General features: G+C 37.6%; 1 protein-coding gene across 2 annotated transcripts in view; it reads left to right on the forward strand.

Annotated features, from left to right (window-relative positions):
• Positions 1-20,491, forward strand: part of LOC126175041 (nuclear pore complex protein Nup98-Nup96) — a 135,681-nt gene that overhangs the window by 83,100 nt on the left and 32,090 nt on the right. For both annotated transcript variants that reach the window (XM_049921544.1, XM_049921543.1), the window contains 3 exons: positions 19-144; positions 6,663-6,919; positions 16,749-16,814. In XM_049921544.1, the coding sequence (XP_049777501.1) occupies positions 19-144; positions 6,663-6,919; positions 16,749-16,814 (449 nt within the window). The remainder of the gene's footprint in view (positions 1-18; positions 145-6,662; positions 6,920-16,748; positions 16,815-20,491) is intronic.

A 20,491-nucleotide genomic window follows, 5' to 3' on the forward strand; every position in this document is an offset into this window, starting at 1 on the left:
TTGATTTTTGTTTTGCAGGCCACTGGAAAAGCTGATGAAATTTTGAAGCCTATAAAGCACAATCCAGAACGTGAGGCACAGTTTAATCAATTCAAGGTTGGAGGAGCAAACAAAATACGTGTTAGACCTTGGGGCCAGGCTAAGGTAAGCCATGTGTTTGTTTAAAGAAGTCATTTGTTTGTTGCTGACCCCTGTTGACCTACCCCACAGTACCGTGCGTGTGTGTGTGCGTATATTAGCTTTAGCTGTAGTGCAAAGGACAAACGGAAAAATTTCAAATTCAAGAACCAGTTAGAGAACAGTCAATGTGAATAAATGATGATGAAAGCATGCAACATTTCGTGGCCATTGTCATTGAATGTAAAATGTGAGTTGTTAGGCCACAACATATATCTTCTACATGATCGATATTTCAACACCTCAGCCAGGGATTTTTTTCAGGATCATGTAGTGTTCACGGTAAACTGAATCCTTGGATCATCATCATCTTCTTCTTCTTCTTCTTCTTCTTCTTCTTCTCTGTTCAACTAATGGTGAACACCACAAGATCCTGATGAAGATCCCAGCAGAGAGGTCAAAATGTCGATTATGTAAATGAAATATAACAATACCTAACAACCTAGAAGGTTTTACCTTTAGTAAATAATTTGTCATTATTGTTTTGTGGTTGGTTGTTTACATTGGGGAATTTATGTTCACGTCAGCAAACTAACGTGGCCATTTATGTTTTAAGCTTGCAGACTTTCACTGTTCTGACTGGTAAGAGTATTAAATGTCATCATCCTAATTTATGTTCTGCTCTCTAATTACACTGTTTCTGCTTTTACGAAATATAACACATTTCTGTGATGTAACTTTCATGTTGTTTAAATGCATAGATATTTTTAAATTAATTGAAGAGGATGAATATGCCTCGGGAGGGGGGGGGGGAGGAGGGAGGTGTGTGTGTGTGTGTGTGTGTGTGTGTGTGTGTGTGTGTGTGTGTGTGTGTGTGTGTGTGTGTGTGTGTGTTTTCGGTAAAAACTAATGCTTGTGGGATTTGATAAAGAGCAAATAGTTAAAACAGTGTGCCATAGGGAAAAAGTTCTGAACTCCTTCAGGTTTGTTCAACTGCACTAACATCTGATAAAACAGTGAAATCCCATTTTTACACTTTTCAAGGTACTTTAAAAAAATGGTGTGAAACATGGGAAAATGTAAAATGTGGAAAATAATGTTAAGCTGTAAAAGTTACATGTAGGATACCACCTTGCATTTTATGTATGATATATGCACATAACAGGCATCAAAAGGCTTGTCAGAGATTTTTTTATTATCTAATAAAACTGCTGATGTGGGGAGTAGGAACGTTTGACTCAATTTCATATGTCATAATTGATGTTTTTGAAAGTCTGCAGCTGTCATTCATTATTTAAATAATGAAATACTGCATTAGTTACGTAGTTTTTCATGCTTATCATGACACGTTTTGAGAATATTTTCTCATTGTCAAGTGCAAATATGTAAATAAGTATTTTGTATATGGTGTTTGAGTAAGTGTTATTCTATGTCTCTTGCACTGTAGTCGTCTTTTTGAGGTTATCAAGTACTGTTCCTCGTCAGTTATGTAGAAAACCACACATACGCAAACTGTCACATTGTTTGTTTGTGTAACAGCACAAAAAATACATACATAAATATTGCACTTGACAGTGATAATATATTCTCGAAACACATTTCGCTCAACATGAATAAAACACGTTACCGACACTATGTTTAAACTAAAAAACATTTGAGCTACGCAAAGTGAATGACTGTGTCAATTAGCTCTCTAAGTGGCCACGCTAAATATGGTTTGATGAAGGTGTCAAGATGATCACAACAATCTCGAAACTGTGTTTGCGCAGTAGAGACAGTTTGGAAATGGTTGTGATTGGTCATGATATCTTCATTCAAATGAACCTAGTTACTCACATCAGCCACCACGCCAAGTAGAGCTTGGCAGCGGCGGGAGATATGGCACGAATTGTTCCAACTTTGACACGTTTACCAGTTCAAATCTGCTGAGTAGAGTGTCCTGGTGTCAGAAACTTAACCACGTAATATTTGTAAACACTACTGGACGGCCAACATAATGCCAGCGTCATTTTTTCTCCACAAACATTTTTTTTGTAATGCGTAAATCTCAGGAAAATTATAAATATATTGACGCAAAATCAGGTGCAAATTAAAATTTTGGGCATAGGAAATTTGGTGGGACTGATAAAAAAATGTCATAAATGGTGGAAAAGCATTGATTCCGGGAACTTAAAAGCGAGGTTATACTATGTTAAGTGGGATGTCCTTATCACTGGAATTTTCCCATTTGAGTAGAAATGTTTTACAGAAGTTATTTTACCCTAAGGACTAGAAATGGTACAGACATTCTCTTCATAGTACCAGAGTCCTACATCTACAAGCACTTCATCCATAAGTTCACTGGGAACATTACCATTTGCTAAACCCTTCTTGGCTCCTTCACCTGTTCATAGTGTAGGCCTAGCCAATGTAATAGTTCCATCCATACAGCAAGATGATGTTTTGGATTCAAGGACAGAATTGCATGCCATATGTCAAAAGCAGCCTTTCAAAGACAAGTCCATTTTCACTCCTAAAAGTCTTGTGGATTTGTTACACAAAACTGTTCAAAGTGCCACAAAATCAACTTTCACTCACACTGCAAGAAAAGTCTGTCTTCATTTGAGACAGCTTTATTTTGGAGAAGTGTTAATAAATGAAACAATTGCCTGTTGGCTGAAAGAAGCCAAACAGAAGAAACAGGGAAAAAAGGGGTACAAGGCCAGCAAGAAGAGAAATGAAGATGAGGAGCAATTGCAGTGCACGATGACTATGAACTTATGACCAGGATCAGATTGATTATTGTGTCCTAACTCAATCTCCAATTAAAGCTGGAGCATATGTACCAGTCAGTTAGTTCTCAAAAGGAAATCTGTCAGCTACTGTGGTGTGAGAGGTGAAGCACCAGGAAATCAAAGTTATGGTGTGCAAATCTGTGCACAGAATTGAGCACAGCCAGAGGATGTATTTGATGTTGATAGGAACAACATTTTAGCAATTTTGCCGGAAGTAGCTCTCCAAAAATGAGGATACTGAATGAAATACTTTTTCCAAAACTCCGTTGATGTCTCTGAGGCTTAGCCATATATTTTTGTGTTTATGTGAACTGACAAGGAACATGTTACCTACTTCTTCAATTTTAATATTATTTGATAGATTCCTTACATAACTTGCTTATTTTGTGATTTTCCTACACATTGATTGGGGATAGCTGTAAACACTGTTACAATCACTCAGGAAAATGTTTATGGTTTACTGTTACCTCTGCTGACAAACTGTTACCCAGTCCACACTTTGAGATTGCAGTTTCCGTTTACACCTGACATAAAAGGGTAAATATAAACGCGTGGGTAAATGTAAACTTGATGTCAGGTAGAATCAATATATTAATTAATCCAGGAGCAGAGTTTGTATTTTAGTCATTTTTGGTTGTAAAATTACAAAAATAACTGATTTAAATTAAGCAAGCTAGTAATTGCTGAAAGTCACAGTCAGAACTTCTTAGACTGTTTCCAATTACCCCACTTGACCGACCCTGTTACCGTATTTACTCGAATCTAAGCCGCACTTTTTTTCCGGTTTTTGTAATCCAGAAAACCGCCTGCGGCTTAGAATCGAGTGCAAAGTAAGTGGAAGTTCTGTTAAATGATGGTAGGTGCCGCCACAATTAACTTCTGCCGTCGAATATATGTAGCGCTGCAGAGGCATGCTTTGCAGGCACAAAGATAAATACTGGCGCCAAAACCTCTGCGTCAGTAAATAAATTTAAAAAAAAGGTGGAAGACGAGATTTTTTCTCCGCCCCGAGTTTCGACCACTGCATTTTCATACATTATCCAACGAAGTAAATACAAATTCCGTATTGTTCATCTTCGAATGTAGCAGCCTTTCAATGTACTACGAAAACTCGACTGGCAAGACTGTTTGTGATGTTTGTCAATATGGCCAACTCTATGTTCTGATTTTTTTCCTACTTGTGACAAGAGATGGTTGCTAATAGGAACTTTTATGAATTGTGAATCACATGCAGTATTCTTTCACCATAAGAATAATATAAATATAAACATTTTGCCATGTATTCTTCAGTGTTTGCTGCTATGTCATTTAAATCCTGTCTGCCTAATAAACTACGAAACTAGAGTGAGACAACAGCAAACGTGGAAGAATATACATATCATGCCATGTTTATATTCGTAGTATTCTTATGCCGAATAGTGATACAGTCAGAAATAAAGCACGACAACTGACTAGATTTTTAAATCTAAGGTGACTAATTTCTGTGCAGAATGTAATGTACTAAAGAGGCGTCTGCAAAGATTTTCAAACGGAGAAAAATTTTCGCTAAACTCTCCTTCACATCATCTTCTATCACATGCAGTCTATTATTTGGTTCTTGTTGATTATTCTCAAAGAAAGCAGCAGTGTAAGGAACAACAAATAGCAGTCTCTTGCCATTGTTTCGCTAATGAGACGATTCCTTCCTCTCTCTCTCTCTCTCTCTCTCTCTCTCTCTCTCTCTCTCTCTCTCTCTCTCTTTCTTCTCCTTCTCCTTCTTCTTCTCTCTTTTTTTTTTAAAAAAATTGGAAGCGGCGGTAGCGCACACAAAAGCAAGCCATGCCGCGAGCGGTGACAGGTCGTAAACACTCATTATCAAAATGCGACAAACAATGCAGGACACAGAACAATAATGCATTTTCAGCTTAGAGTGATGTAAACACCTATAACAAAGAGAACGACACTTATCAGATCAAAGAAAAATAAGTAGTCAATTCAAACCAGACGAAGCACGTGAAAAAGGAAGGGTACCCGTATAAATATGGACGGAGCGCCTGACGCATAGCAATGGCTACCTGGTAAAGCTTAACTGCTAAGCTTACGACTCGTATCAAACTACTGTAGCTGTATCATCATTCATTCGACCTAAATTGTGTCTCATATTACAATGGCCCAACTTTGTTTCGATTTGGAGGTGCGGCCTAAAACTTTTCTCTCCCCTTGAATTTTGAGTCTCAAATTTCAGGTGCGACTTAGATTTGCGAAATATGTTTTCCCTTGATTTCGAGTCTCATTTTTCAGGTGCAGCTTAGATTCGAGTGCGGCTTAGATTTGAGTAAATACGGTATGTTCTGACCTCCACCTAACGATACCTCAGTCTGCACACACCTTGTTCATTGTCTTTACAAAATTATTTTCTTTAAGGACAATTACTGCTGCTTATAATTTGCATGCAATTGTTAATCTTAAACACTTAAGCAACTTGAACCCGACGCAACTTCCTTCACAACTTCTTATTCTGTTACCTTTTACTGGAATTATTCAATTAATTTTTTAATTGCACTTCCACTTTTTACCTTCCACTAACAATTATTTTACTTTTAGTGAGTATTCTACATAACTATGTTTCACTGTCAGTTCTCACTGCTTACTCTTGTGTAACACTTCTGTACTTGACGCCTGGCTCCTGTTTTCTGAATCATACTGACTACATGAAAATGGAGTGTAACACATGTAGAACTAGCATTGTCAACATGACAATACACAATGTCCATCTGGCAAAAACTGGGCATTCTGATTGTTGTGGTATCCTTACAGTACATTATTACACAACCTTCCTCTAGACCTTTTTCTGTGTAAATCATTAATAAATTTCAGTCCATATTGCAACTTTTCATTGTTTATAACTGCTCTGGAGATAAATTTCCATCTTTTTTTCTTGTTGTGTTCAGACCCATACAAAATTACAGTATGAACACTACGTTTGCTGTCCCTTCAGTTCATGCAATGTGTGTAATTGTGGATTCTAATTGAATCTCTTTAGGTGAAATTATTATTAGTGACATGTCTTTAACATATTACCTGTATTATTAACACAGAGAAGTAGTTCCATAGTGTGCAGACAAATAATCAATATGAGAAAAATGGAATTTTGACAACCAATGAGAAGTCATTGTACACCAGTGATATGTGTTGTATTTGAAGACTATGATGCAAGGTGTGTTAAATATACAGATGCTGAAGTATAGTTGGTTAGCCCAAATCTTTATGGTGTGCAGTGCTCTTGGTATTTTTATTCATTTTTAACCCGATTTGAAGTTTTTTTTCCCTCAGCATTGATGAATTTTCAGTTTCTGTATCAGAAAAAGTAACTAGATTACATTCTATTAACCTATTATTTTGTGATTTGCCTCAATGGCTTTCTTATGCTCTCCACATGGGAGGCTATAAAGAGTACAGGGTTCATCATCATTGAAAATTGAGTAGTCATAGCACAGCCAACTGCAAAACATTTAAATAAGATAAGTTTTCTTTTTTTGTTTCAGGCACTACTACAATTAGTAATTAATTAGCAGCAGACATTCACCACTCACTCATACCCTCCCCAACATTTCACTGCAGTTTTAGTCCATAAGTTTTGTTTGATACGTAATGTCTCCCCCCCCCCCCCCCTCCTCCCCCCCCCCCCCCCCCCCCCACATTTTACTGCAACTTTAGTCCATAAGTGTTATTTGATCCATAACGTTACATGATACATGTTCTTAACAGTAATATGTTTTGAACTTTTTACAGAAGTCACTTTTTGAAGGACTGGATGATGATTCTGGAAACTTGTCATTCACACTTCGACCATCACCAAAAAGATTGTTGCTGAGTGAGAAATTGCTTGAGACACAAGTGACGTCCACAACAGAGCATGGACCTCTTTTCGACAGATCAGGAAATGATAATGTTGGTAACAGATCAGACAGACGTTCTGACGTTGGCTCACCTATTATCACTGCGGGAAATCGTGATAGTTCCAGTTCAGACAAGGAAAATGTACCCCGGTAATTATAATTTTTAATTTTAATTAAAGCTTATGCACTTAAAGCATATGCAGGTAAGTAGCTGCCGGCCGCGGTGGCCGTGCGGTTCTGGCGCTGCATTCCGGAACCGCGGGGCTGCTACGGTCGCAGGTTCGAATCCTGCCTCGGGCATGGGTGTGTGTGATGTCCTTAGGTTAGTTAGGTTTAAGTAGTTCTAAGTTCTAGGGGACTTATGATCTAAGATGTTGAGTCCCATAGTGCTCAGAGCCATTTGAACCATTTCTTTTTTAGGTAAGTAGCTATCATTTCTGCAGTCCATGAGTGATCACTCATCTAAATTCAGCAAACATTGTTACACAAAACAAACCTAGTTTGGAATTTACCATCTAGTTGCTCAAGTGCTATTATTTTCTGAAGCTATGCTCTGAAAGGAGGCCTTTCCACCTGATATAATTCTGGAACTGGCGAGAGTCACTTTTCATCACCTTTCCAGGTTGGACAATATTGACCAGATTCTATACCATTAATGATAATCCTTTCTTCCAAATGTGATTTGCATTTTCTTGCCTGACGTTGCAAAACTTGTTATAAGCACCCTACTGCTCCAGTCCGACCACTGGTAAACTGTTTCATCTCCTGTGAGGCAGTCCACAAACAGCTGTGTTCTTGGATCTCACAGTAACCCCACAACCTCAGTATTCAGAAGAAACAACCAAATATTTGTGATAACAAAGATGATAATTCCACACCTGTGCCATCAGGATGATGGTGATGATTAAAAATAATGATGGTACAGACAGCTTAGTAAATTAATGTAAACCTCTTCTTTTGGTTTATTTTGTTCCTCTTTGCATTATCAAAATGTTCACAATCAATAAATGGTACAAAATTTACAATAGGTGCAATGTTAACCTTTTAGACATATCCTTTACATCAATAAAAGTTTATAATTTTAGCTTGTCAGAAGGTGTTAAAAAAAAAAAATACAGGTTAATCTTATATCCAGAATATACTAAGGCAAAGATGGTAGTAAGGATGAAGGATCATGGTTTTTGCTGTTATTTCATAATAATCTGTTGAAAAGTCTGGAATTAGTTGTGGCTCAGAACTTTGTAGATGGAAACTTGCTTTAGAGTGAGTGCTTGCTTGTTGTCACCCATCTGGGCTCAGCATGCATTCATATCTCCTATTTTGGACACCTAGTGATTGCGACTATATTCAGGGAAGGTTTTGTCGCTTGTAACATTGAGTTTAATTAGCTTATAAAGTTTGTTTGATTTGTTTAATCTGCATATTTAAACACTGCTGCCAGGTGAGAATGATAATGGTAAACAAAATTGCTGGTTACTAGACTAGATACAAAATTATTTGTCCATGTGCTGAGCAGTGAACTGAATCAAGACACAATCTGATTTGTTTTGTTTCAAAAATTATTTACTTGGACTTTTGTGCAATTTTTATTTATTTATTTATTTTTTAATTGTGATTCATGCTATCTCCCAAATCATCTGCAACATGATCTTTCTCATTGTCATGAGAACTCGTCAATTTCACGTCACCCGGATGCTATTGAGCCTGCAGAAATTTGCCATTGAAAAGATCCTCAAAAAGGACAAAATACACATTTCCAGCATATGCACACATGTAGTGAATAATGCTAAGATTACATTTTTCATAGTATAATTCAGAAATGCTTTAACTAGTAGATCTTATAAAAGAACAAAGCAGATGTGCATTAATAAAATTATGCAGGCTAGGTTGTAACTTTCAGGAAGGCCAACAGTGCCCAAGTTTTACAGATGATGTACCTAAAGTGTTAATGGCGAAAGCAAGGAGAATTGCTGAGACACAAAATTTCTAGCTTTATTGTAATATGTGCTTCTAAATTATTGGCATTCCTCAGTTTGGAATGAAAGTAGTATAAACAACTGATACGTCTTCATAATTTTCTAGGTCTTTGCAATAATCGATTAACTGCAGCTGAAAGTTTGTGAAGCACTTGTAAAGGATAATTTTTGAAATTCTGTGTATGGAGTCCTCAATTATAAATCCAGATAATATGATAATAACAAGACCAAATATGTTGGTTTACACCTACTGTGTGAGGAATTCTCATGGTGCTGACTACAGCAATCTAGATCTAAATCTTGTCAGTGGTACTTTGTACGACAGCACTAAAAGACCCTCCTTTTCGGGTTGTATTGTCCCATCTTCTTCACTATGATGAGCATTGAAAGTAGCCCCACCCATGGAGCTGTATGATCATCAAACAGACCTTCAGTTAAAATGCTAGAAGCTCCAACATCAGTCTGTGCCTCAGGCCTGTAGTAGGACTTCGTACATGGGACGTGGATGACAATACCGTGCTTTGCCTTCTTAATGAAGAATCGTATCATAATGCTTCACTTCTTATGCGACATCCAATGAACAACAAAGGTAGCTACGATAGGGCCCAAAGTAGCCTTTTAGTAACTATTCAAACTCTCCGCACATGTATAAAAATCCATACAAAGTCTCCTGGTGCTTATCGTAGCACTCTCAGTCCTTCTCTTGTATGTCCAGGTACCATATGCGAGCTAGGTGTTCCTCATGCCTGAGAATTTTGTTACATGTGCTTATTGGAATAGCTTGGTCAGTCTGGAGCTCTAATCTTTCCCAATCTGACTACTTGTGATTCCTGCAAGAGTTGTTGGTACCTCTGTACAGCAACGGGAGTGGCTAAGCTGTGTTGGGGAGCAATCTCTTTCAAGGTACAGTGTTGAGCTTTATCCCATAGGTAGACTATAATTGTCCGCAGTCGACTGGCATGAATAGGACCATTGTTATGGTTGACATTTTGCAGCATAGTAGTCATCAGACATAACAGTAGCATACAATGTGTCCAGGGCGCCCACATTTGAAACGTACTGGAATGTATTTCTGGCTGCCATAAACTGCTCTATCTCTTCTTTCTACATGCATATGAACAACAATGTAGGAAAAGATAGATTGTCCCTGACCGTAAATATGACATGTTAAGTTGCAGACAGCCATGATTAAAATACACTTACACAAAACTTTCAACCACAGCCTTCATCAGAAAAAGAAATGCACACCATTCATACTCACAAGCAAGAACACATCATGCGCTCATGACTGCCAACTCTGGCAGCTCAGGCCAAAATGCTAGAATGTTGGCACGACCTGCTATAGTTTGCAGTCGTGTGTGTTTGTTTTTGCATGCTTATTTGTATGAATGGAGTGTGTTTCTCTTTTTATGATGAAGGCTGTGGCCGAAAGCTTTGTGTAAGGGTCTTTTAATTTGCCTGTCTACAATTAAATGTGTCACCTTTACGGTAAGTAGCAATCAATCTTTTCCTATATTGTTCATATTCCTACATGGGGTTTATATTACATGGCATACGAGAGAGGTAAGCGTGTGGTGATCTTCCACAAATGGCATGGGGACCACATTTAGTGAAGGTTGCCGGATGTGCAGTTGACTTGCTACTGTTTTGGTATCAATTGGTCTCCTGAATATACGGACATTAGAAATGATGTATTGCTTGCATTCCATTTAGTGTCTATGTAAAAGATAGCTTTTATGTTGCATAATTGGAGCCATGGTGCTTAGATGGTTTCAGGTGCCTGGTGTCTCAAGTACCACCAGTGTTGTCATAATTATGATCAAGCCCAAATTCAAAAGCAGAGGGCACTTAGCTCTGAAAGCACATTTATTTCATACATCAACTAGCAGACACAGTAGAAGTACACTCTGACCAAGTGTGCTGTTATTTATACAGATATTAGTAATTCCAGAATATGTAAACATTAAAGACATAAGAAATTTTGAGAACCTTCTAGAAGTGATAAATTCTAAATAACATATTTCTGGTGGTGATTAGATTTGAAATGGTGTCACATATCATGCCAGCCACTGACACTAACTGTTACTCCACCTTGCATGCTACACAGCTTGTGGCATAATCTTAAACTGGTATCTTTAAACAAAGAGTTGAGCATGTTATATATGGCAGATATTGGACGTTATGTGTTTGAAAACTGATGAAAGTAAAGGATCTGACACTGTTCATGCAAAATTGAGTTGGGGTGTCATGTATGAGGACGTAACAAGTGTTGGTGAATGTACTGCTGAGGACAGCTGTATCTGTATCTACTCCTTTGGCGTAAGTGGATTCCCATGTAGGCTTGGGTGTGTATAGGGACAACTTAGACCATCATACTATGGTAAACAATTTAGTAGCAAAGGTGGCAGTTCTCAAATAGTGGAGATTGTGTTTGTTCACTGCCACAGAAACAAAACAAGATTTTTTATTCACCTGGTGTATTGTAGCTGTACAGGTGTGTGTGCATATAGGAAGACACATTCAGAATGGCCATCATTGAATTTTTCTCTGCTGATCTGTTGTATTGACTAATATATTCTTGCACGGTGTTGTACTCACTTCCACGATGCACTTCATGCCACCCACAAGTCCATAGTGTCCTATTCTGTTGCACTGACTAAATCGGTGTTTTAGCATCAGGTTCATATATCAGAAAACTGACTTTAAATGGTCTAATTGTTAAGTGATAGAGAACAAAGAAATCCTGAGGTTTGCTTAATGTTAGAATAGCAGCACTTTTGTTTTAGTCGACTATGCACCCTGCAGGCAGTAGTAATATTGTAATACAGACCTAGCCAACATTTGCACTCGTGGCGCACAATTGTGCCATGGCAGCACAGCTGCATCTTAGCATCATTCTGACTTCACTGTTCTGGAAACAGTGGGACTGTTTCTAGGAGAGACATGTTACAGCTCATATTTGTAACTGGGTTTTACTATTGTGTTAATCTTTCTGGCAAAGCAATAAACCTATCTTGTAACTGAATAAATATATTTCTTAATGGTAATATGATGAGCAGAACCAGAAAATTTGTTTGTTAGACAAAACACTTTACATACAGACATCCAACATTGAGACAGGGAAAAGTAGAGGACATCAAAATAAGCAAAATTTACTGGATATCCCTGGATTGGAAATGCAACATTATGGAGGTATGACCATAAAACAAAAGCCAGTAGTGGCAAGCATATGGAAGTATGTGCATTTAAACCAACTTACCCAGCTAATAACCGTTAGTAATTAAGACGGTTGTTTCAGCTAAATAGTCAAAGCCAGGCAGTCTTTGAATTCCCATCTAGGTTGATTGTTAAGTGCAAATTTTCTGTGATAAAGCTCAATTATTAAATCAACTACACTGTTGTCTTATTAATAGAATTAGCTTTACTTTGGGAACAGCACTGCAGTAAGACAGTACACACACGATACTGTAAGGAGCAATATTGTTAATAATTAAATGACCCCTGTTTTAATGAAATTCTATGCTAACAAGTATAGTACATCAATAAGTGTGAAGAAAGACAGTGGTAAAAAAGAAAACAAATTTTAAACCAGCTTTATTTTTATTTTATTTTTTTTTAAATGTATTGTGACAAGTGCTCAAAATTGCATCACAAAATTGTCATTGTTGAAGAAATGATTGGCACACCCTCTTGAAAATTGCTGGCATGTTGCAAATGATTATCATGACCTCAAAAAATTTTTGCAGCCAGCTCTTCATGTGTGTTGACCCATGCCTGGTAGATGTGGATTTAAAAAAAAAAAAAAACCTCACAACTGAACCTCCCCATCGCATCCTGTGAGATTCAATGGTAAGATGACCCATTGAATAGCTCATCTAAAGCTGAACACAGGTAAAGCATGAAAACAGGAAGAAGGTATACTGAACTACAAAACAGCAAAATACATTCGTCCAGTCATTGACATGTTTGATCTCCATCTGTAGTCTTGGTAGGTGTCATACTATACATTGGTAATAAAATATAACTCATGTGGTAAGAAGACATTACTGTTGCAAGTAAATGTGATGAATAGTAAGAGCAGGTGAGATACCACATAGATGTCTCTCAGAAATGAAGACAACAAATAAACGGGTGTGAACTGTGTTACAACAAAGGAATTCAAGAGCTAAATCTTCCAAAATGGAATGCAACTTCAAAAACATTAAAAACATATAATGTAAATAAGTTATACACAACTGCAACCAGTCACTTTTTCAATAATAATGCTTTATTACATTAATCGGTTTTCGAACCCTTTCAGGTTCATCTTCAGATGATTTCGGGAGGATCCGGGAAGTTACATCATTACTGGTAGTAGCATAATGCTGGGTGCTGGGTTGTGACAGTATAGGCGGCTTTTTTCGTATCTGTCTGCCTCCATTTTGGTGTCCTGAACAGTTTCACACGAACTATATTAGTTCACACTTAAACAGTGACACTTTACCAGCATCCAGCATGCGCTTTACAACTGCGCATGCTGGATGCTGGTAAAGTGTCACTGTTAAAGTGTGAACTAATATAGTTCGTGTGAAACTGTTCAGGACACCAAAATGGAGGCAGACAGATACGAAAAAAGCCGCCTATACTGTCACAAACCAGCACCCAGCATTATGCTACTACCAGTAATGATGTAACTTCCCGGATCCTCCCGAAATCATCTGAAGATGAACCTGAAAGGGTTCGAAAACCGGTTAATGTAATAAAGCATTATTATTGAAAAAGTGACTGGTTGCAGTTGTGTATAACTTATTTACATTAATATACAGTCACGGTTCTAAAATATCCGTAATGGATAAGCATGATTAAAAACATATGTTTTGACAGAGCATAGAGGAACTATGTGATTTTGAAGCTGTTAAATTCGTTGTTGCCGCTTATGTAACAAATTATTTTGTATTCATCATTTGCTTGAGAGTGACCACATTCACATTCGTATGAACACCTAAACCAGGTGAGGAGACATATCTCACTCACTCACCAGGTGTACGAATTAGGTGTGTCGATAAGAGATTCCTATGTTACGACACACATATTGCCACGAATGCTGTGTTTGACACACCAGATATGTTTTCTGGTGAAGGATTTGGTTGGCTTGTCGCCTTGTCATCAGACATTTGCGGTTCCTATTAGAAAGCCACTTTCTTTTGGCTGCTAATAAAACAGTTGTGCAGAATCAACTTTGATTATACCTGTCCCTTACCTACACCTCGCTGTTGCAAACAGTCACTACACCACAACACAGACACAACACGAGAGAGCTTTGAACACGGCTTGCCAGTTTTGCAATCCAATACCATGATCACTTAACCACGACATTGTCACTTCTCTTCTTAGCTCAGTGTTGCACTTGGTAAGCTTGGACCGTTCACTGTTTCTATTTTGGTTATTTTCGCAGTTCAGTATACCTTCCTCATGTTCATGCTTGATCTGTGTTCACTTTTTGACAAGCTGTCCACTGGGCCTTCTTATCACTATATATGAGAGGTCGTGCGATGGGAGTTTCCCTTGCCAGTAAAAAAGATCGATCTGATAATCAGGGTGGCCACTGTTGGGGTGTGCCGTCCCCAAACCTGCCTCCAAACATCTTATTGAAATGTTACTTACCATATTTACTCGAATCTAAGCCACACCTGAAAAATGAGACTCGAAATCAAGGAAAAAAAATTTCCTGAATCTAAGCCGCACCTGAAATTTGAGACTCGCAATTCAAGGGGAGAGGGAAGTTTTAGACCGCACCTCCAAATCGAAACAAAGTTGGTCCGTTGTAACATGAGACACAATTTAGGTCGAATGGATGAAAATACAGCTACAGTAGTTTGGTTCGAGTCATAAGCTTAGCAGTTCAGCTTTACCAGGTAGCCATTGCTATGCGTCAAGCGCTCCGTCCGTATTTATACGGGTACCCTTCCTTTTTCACGTGCTTCATCTGGTTTCAATCTATTGCTTATTTTGCTTTGATCTGATAAGTGCCGTTCTCTTTGTTATAGGTGTTTACATCACTCTAAGCTGAAAATGCATTATTGTACTGTGTCCTGCATTGTTTGTCGCATTCTGATAGTGAGTGTTTACGACCTGTCGCCGCTCGCGGCATGGCTTGCTTTTGTGCGCGCTACCGTCGCTTACAATAAAAAAAGAAAGGAATTGTTTCATTAGTGAAACAATGGCAAGAGACTGCTATTTGTTGTTATTTACACTACTGATTTCTTTGATAATGATAAACAAGAACCAAATAATAGACTGCACGTGATAGAAGATGTTCTGAACGAGAGTTTAGCAAAAAATTTTCTCCGTTTGAAAATCTTTGCAGACGCCTCTTTAGTAAATTACATTCTGGACAGAAATTAGTCACCTTAGATTTAAAAATCTAGTCAGTTGTCGTGCTTCATTTCTGACTGTATCACTATTCGGCATAAGAATAATACGAATATAAACATGGCATGATATGTATATTATTCCGCATTTGCTGTTGTCTCACTCTAGTTTCGTAGTTTGTTAGGCAGACATAATTTAAATGAGGTAGCAGCAAACACGAAAGAATACGTGGCGTAATGTTTACATTCTTTTATCTTTCCTTTTAATTTATTTACTGACGCATAGGTTTTGGTGCCAGTATTTATTTTTGTGTCTGCAAAGCATGCCTGTGTAGTGCTACATATATTCGATGGCAGAAGTCAGTTGTGGCGGCACCTACCAACATTTTCCAGAACTTCCGCTTAATTTGCACTAGATTCAAGGCCGCAGGCGGTTTTTTGGATAGCAAAAATTGGGAAAAAAGTGTGGCTTAGATTCGAGTAAATACGGTAACTGCCAGAGCAATACCACTTGCAAAAATTGTAAAAATTTTGTTTTGAGTTGCTCAAAGTCTTGGAACTTCTTTGAAAACTCTTCATGAATTTTTTCTCTTGTCTTCTCCCTGGGCTATGGAACATTTCCTGGTTTAAATATGGAGCTGAAGTTTTTAAACAAAAATTAAATCTAGGAAGAATCGTGTCTGCAGTATATGTGATTGAATTCTCTTGCATTGAGGGGTTTAAGGAACTGAAATACCAGAGCCAGTGATCACCATGGATCATGGAAATACTTCTCTTCTGTCAATCTGCTGGAGTCAACCCTGTCAGAAGAAAAGTGCATCATTTCATCTTTGTGGCAGGTATTCTCATGAGATTCCAGTCATCGTGTTTTTTCCAGTACATAATTCTAGTGACATATTAAGCACTTTTTATGGCCCTTAAAAGATATGAAAAAATAAAGCAACTCTTGCTCTGCTTCAAACAGTATGGTTTCTTCATTTCTTTGCTTTTCGATTAGTGCGTACACAATATAGGGTATCTAATGCAGAATGTAAATCTTCAGTAACACAATTCATATTCTGGCCAAACTAGTGTCTGTGATAAGGCTGGTAAGTCTCATTTGTCAGACTGACACATTGAATGTGCTACTCTTGCCAGAACCAGCTGAAACCTGCCATTTCCTCCTAGCTGCTATGCCCCACTCTCCTCTGCTTTTGATACATTAGCAGGAGTACACTGACAGTACATGTATCCACAGAGGGCTTTTTGGACAGGTTTCCTATACCATGTAACATTCCTAATCTCATGATGTTGTAGCTTTCTGTTCCTCACATATATCTCTCGTTCTGCCCTTACTGTGACAGCTCAGGGCCCTTACCAGTTCCTTTTGTATGGAAATCTGTTTGAGATACTTAACGTGCACTTATGTGTAAACATTGTAGTTCGTCAGTATGTAAGTCATTTCTCTTCAAAACTTTTGGTTATTTTTCAGATAATGTGCATCTTGCCTGGTGTATATGTTCAGCATGATTATAGATCAGCCAAAAGAATTGTCTGCATTTAAGTTAGTGATTAATACTCATTCCCATGTGTTATAATGGTATTTGAAATGTTAGGTTTTTTCGTGTTTGTTAGTGTATGATCTAGTACTAACAACACACATTTTTCTTTCAGATTAATTAATACCAATGTGAATGTTGCTGAAACTCCCAATAGAAGCAGTTCATTGGATAGAGAAAGGTAATGAGCTGTAGATTCATAAGAAAATTATTACATTTGAGTCATCAGTTTTACATGCATTTTTACTTTTGTCTTCCATCATAAAGAGTTAAAATTTTGAAAGTTTTGCTCTCTTAGAACATGTAGCTGTCATAGCAGCATCTGAAGAACTTCGGTACTTTGTGAAACAGAAGTGAACTTACATTATATAGTAATGGGTGAAGAATATGCTATTTCAGAAAGGCTATCAAAATATATTATAGAACTTATATTGTAGACATGCTGTTAATATCTAATAGCCAAACAACTTTGTGCAGGAGGTGTTATTGGAAGGTAATCTGCTGATTTACAACTTCCACTCATAAAGACTTTAGGCATAATGCCTTGAGAACTTAAGTGACTGAACATCAGACACTAATCTTGACATAGTGCAGGTCACTTTGTCATTATTGGCATAATCCATATCACTTCAGGCAGGGGCAGTCTCGGATATTATTGAATTAAACATATGTTAAAATTCAGGAGTAAGTAAGAAACACACATTTTTGTGGTTTCTCCAAAAAATTTCTGCCCCAAGATACAGGCCTCCAAAGATGACACTGCGAACACCATTTTGAAGATGTGAATTTTGGAAAAAAATTTAAAATGCTGTATCTCTGTAACAGTTCTAGATATTTTGTTAGAGTTTTTTTTTATTTGAAAGATACTTGCTTTATGATTACAATGGCATCCTCCGTTTGAATTTTTTAAATAATTTACGGCAATTTTTTTTTCGAAAATGCCATTGCAGGAAAGTTAGATTTCTTTTCTGTTGTTTAGTACCATGTGGTACTATATTGTCTGTAAAGGAGAGCTTCCACTGTTAATTGGACAGGTTTTGTTTTAAAAAATCATTTTTTTTAAACTTTAAAGGGTAATGTGTGTCTTCACTGAAGTTGTTTCTTACTCATTTCTTTGTTACAATGTTTATTTGTATTGTCTTTGTTGCAGTTATTTCTTTTCACTTTGTTGTAGTTTCTTGTTAGTTTCTTTGTCATGGTTGTTCATTTCACGTTTCTGTATTGTAGTTGTTCAGTGCTAATTTGTGTACTGAAGAGGCTTCTAAGAAATCTGAGACCATCCACTGAGTTCTGTGTTTTCATCAGGAATTTGCCAGCTGACACAGTTGCAGTGTGTTTTGTGAAAAGGACTGTTTGAAATGTGCTGTGACTGAGGCCACAGGAGAGTGAGGTGTGCTGACTATTTGCATATCCATAAAAGAGTGATATATAAGACAAAAACAGACTTTGTTCAGGTTGGTAATAAGTGTTCTCATTTAAAGACTCTGTTTGAAAGTGAAGATGTTTCCAGTACGACTTTTTGTGTTTTAAATTTTTTGACTGCATAATAACAATGATAGTATCTGAACAAGGTGAAGCCTCCTATGGTGCAGATGTTGCAGATTTTGCATGTACAGAGGAACAATTAAATACTCTGAACCAGTCAACTACAGAGGTAGGTGTTAGTCCGGTTAAGAAACTGGTCAGTGAAGTCAAGTCATAAGCTCTATGCATCAAGAAAGAACAGAGAAATTGCTAAAGCTATGGATGAATACACTGCAGCAAAACTGACCACTCTCTTCAAAGTAGAAATTCCACCTTCAGAAGAAAATGAACCAAAGCACTCTTGCACCTCTTTCCAGGAATTTTTCACAAATATCAAGTCAGCTGTTGAATATTTGCATCCTACAGTGAATAGGTGCAAGTTTTAACTTTTATTCCAGAGACATTTACAAAGAAAACAATATTGAACCACATTCCATCGGTATCAAAGTACATGGTAGACAAATCAAGAAATGTGAGGTCTGTAAAAGGAGTCTTTGGAAGGTCAGATCCCTATTACAGTCATCCTGTAGAAGCAGCAGTTCAAATAGTGCAGTCATTTTATCTGGAAAATAAATGGGACTGTTCTTGCCAGAGTGCCAACAAAAAAAAAGACACTATAACTGTTGAAGCTCAAAAAGTTGTGAAAGTGAAGAGGTACAGGACTCACAGTATTAAAGAAACTTTCGCAATTTATAAGTGCAACTATACAACTTCACATATTGGAAGATTAAAATTTTATGCACTATGACCTAAGTGGGTAGTTCCACACCCACCTAGAGATGTCTGTTCATGTATGTACTGCGCGAATTTTTAACTTCATGTGGTAACTTTGAAGAACTTACTGGGGCACTTGACATATGACACCTTGGTTGGACGTATGAAGTCATTGGTACTCTGTGACGTAAAGTGAGAGACTTGTTTGTTTCAAGAATGTAGTGACTGCCCTGGAAAAGGAGGACTGTATTTACAGGCACTTGGCCTGGAAGACATAGCAGATAACTCTTCAGAAATTACATATGCGACGTTGGAGGAAAATAAACTAATTAAGAAAACTGTTGCCTTTGACAGTTTCATTGATGACCGTGTTAAATGGTCAGGGAAAGCAGTAACACACCAGCATCTGAAGAAATTGCAACAACACATTTCGGAAGTGAAAGGGTGTGTACAGGCTGAAGAACTACGTTTAGTGCTTCCCTGTGATTTTGTTGAGAACTGGTCTGCAATTCTCCCATGAGAAGTACAAGGGTATCATTGGAGTAATGACCAGGTTTCAATTTTTGCAGGAGTGACATTTTCAAAACAAGACCACAAGTGTTGCAGTTGTAAGTGATGATACAGGACATGACTCAGCACATGCTTTGCTAGCAAAGTGCAAAATTCTTCAACTGCAAACGGGTATAAAGATCATTATTATTTTTGATGGTGTTTCTAGTCATTTTAAAATTAGTTACCAGCTGTTTGAATTGAGTAAGTTGCTTGTGCCAACTGACTGGGTATACAGTGCTACTGGTCACGGGAAGGAGCCTTGTGATGGTTTAGGAGGCCTGCTGAAGCACCACGCTACAAAACATAATCTTTCCAGACCAAATACAGCTGCAATGCAGAATGCTGAGGATTTTATGAGAGTTGTGAAATCTTACATATCCACAGCCCTCATTCTTTTGTCCAAAGAGGAAATCGAAGAAATCTGTGAGCAGAAAAAAGAAGACTGGTCCAAACAAACTACTCCTGTGAAAGAAATTCGGAAGACACATTTGTGGACTCATAGTGGTCAGTGAACTCATATTGCACACACTTTAACGAGCCAGAAAGAAGAAATTTTGTTCGTTCGGCCAACACCTCGCAAACAGTAGTATAATATTCAGATTCATAACCTGAGAAGAGAGATTGTAGTGTGTGTTTATGACTGTGACTGGTGGATTGCAAAGATTATAGACACCAGTTATGAGTTAAACGAAATTGTAGTGAACTTTATGCTACCACATGGACCGGCTGCTGGATATAGGTTTCCAGCTGAAGGACAGCAACAATGTCATCAGTGCTCACTTCCTGTTCACAGTGTTTGAAGATTGTACGTGCTCCAGTCCCTATTGGTTCAACAGGATGGCATCACTCTATATCAAAGGAAGATACTGAAGCAGTGGAACACATTTTTAGTTCATTGAGTGGCTAATTTCAGTACAAAACAGAGTGCACAGAAGTTGTATAAATTGAAAACTTTAAGTCTTTGGACCTTTCACATACATTTTGGAATCATTTAAATGCTTGAAAAATGAGTCTCTTACTCATCTTTAAAACCAAAATTATGGTAAATAAGGCTAGGTTTTGATTCTT

This window comes from Schistocerca cancellata, chromosome 3 (assembly GCF_023864275.1).
Source record: "Schistocerca cancellata isolate TAMUIC-IGC-003103 chromosome 3, iqSchCanc2.1, whole genome shotgun sequence".
NCBI lineage: Eukaryota > Metazoa > Arthropoda > Insecta > Orthoptera > Acrididae > Schistocerca > Schistocerca cancellata.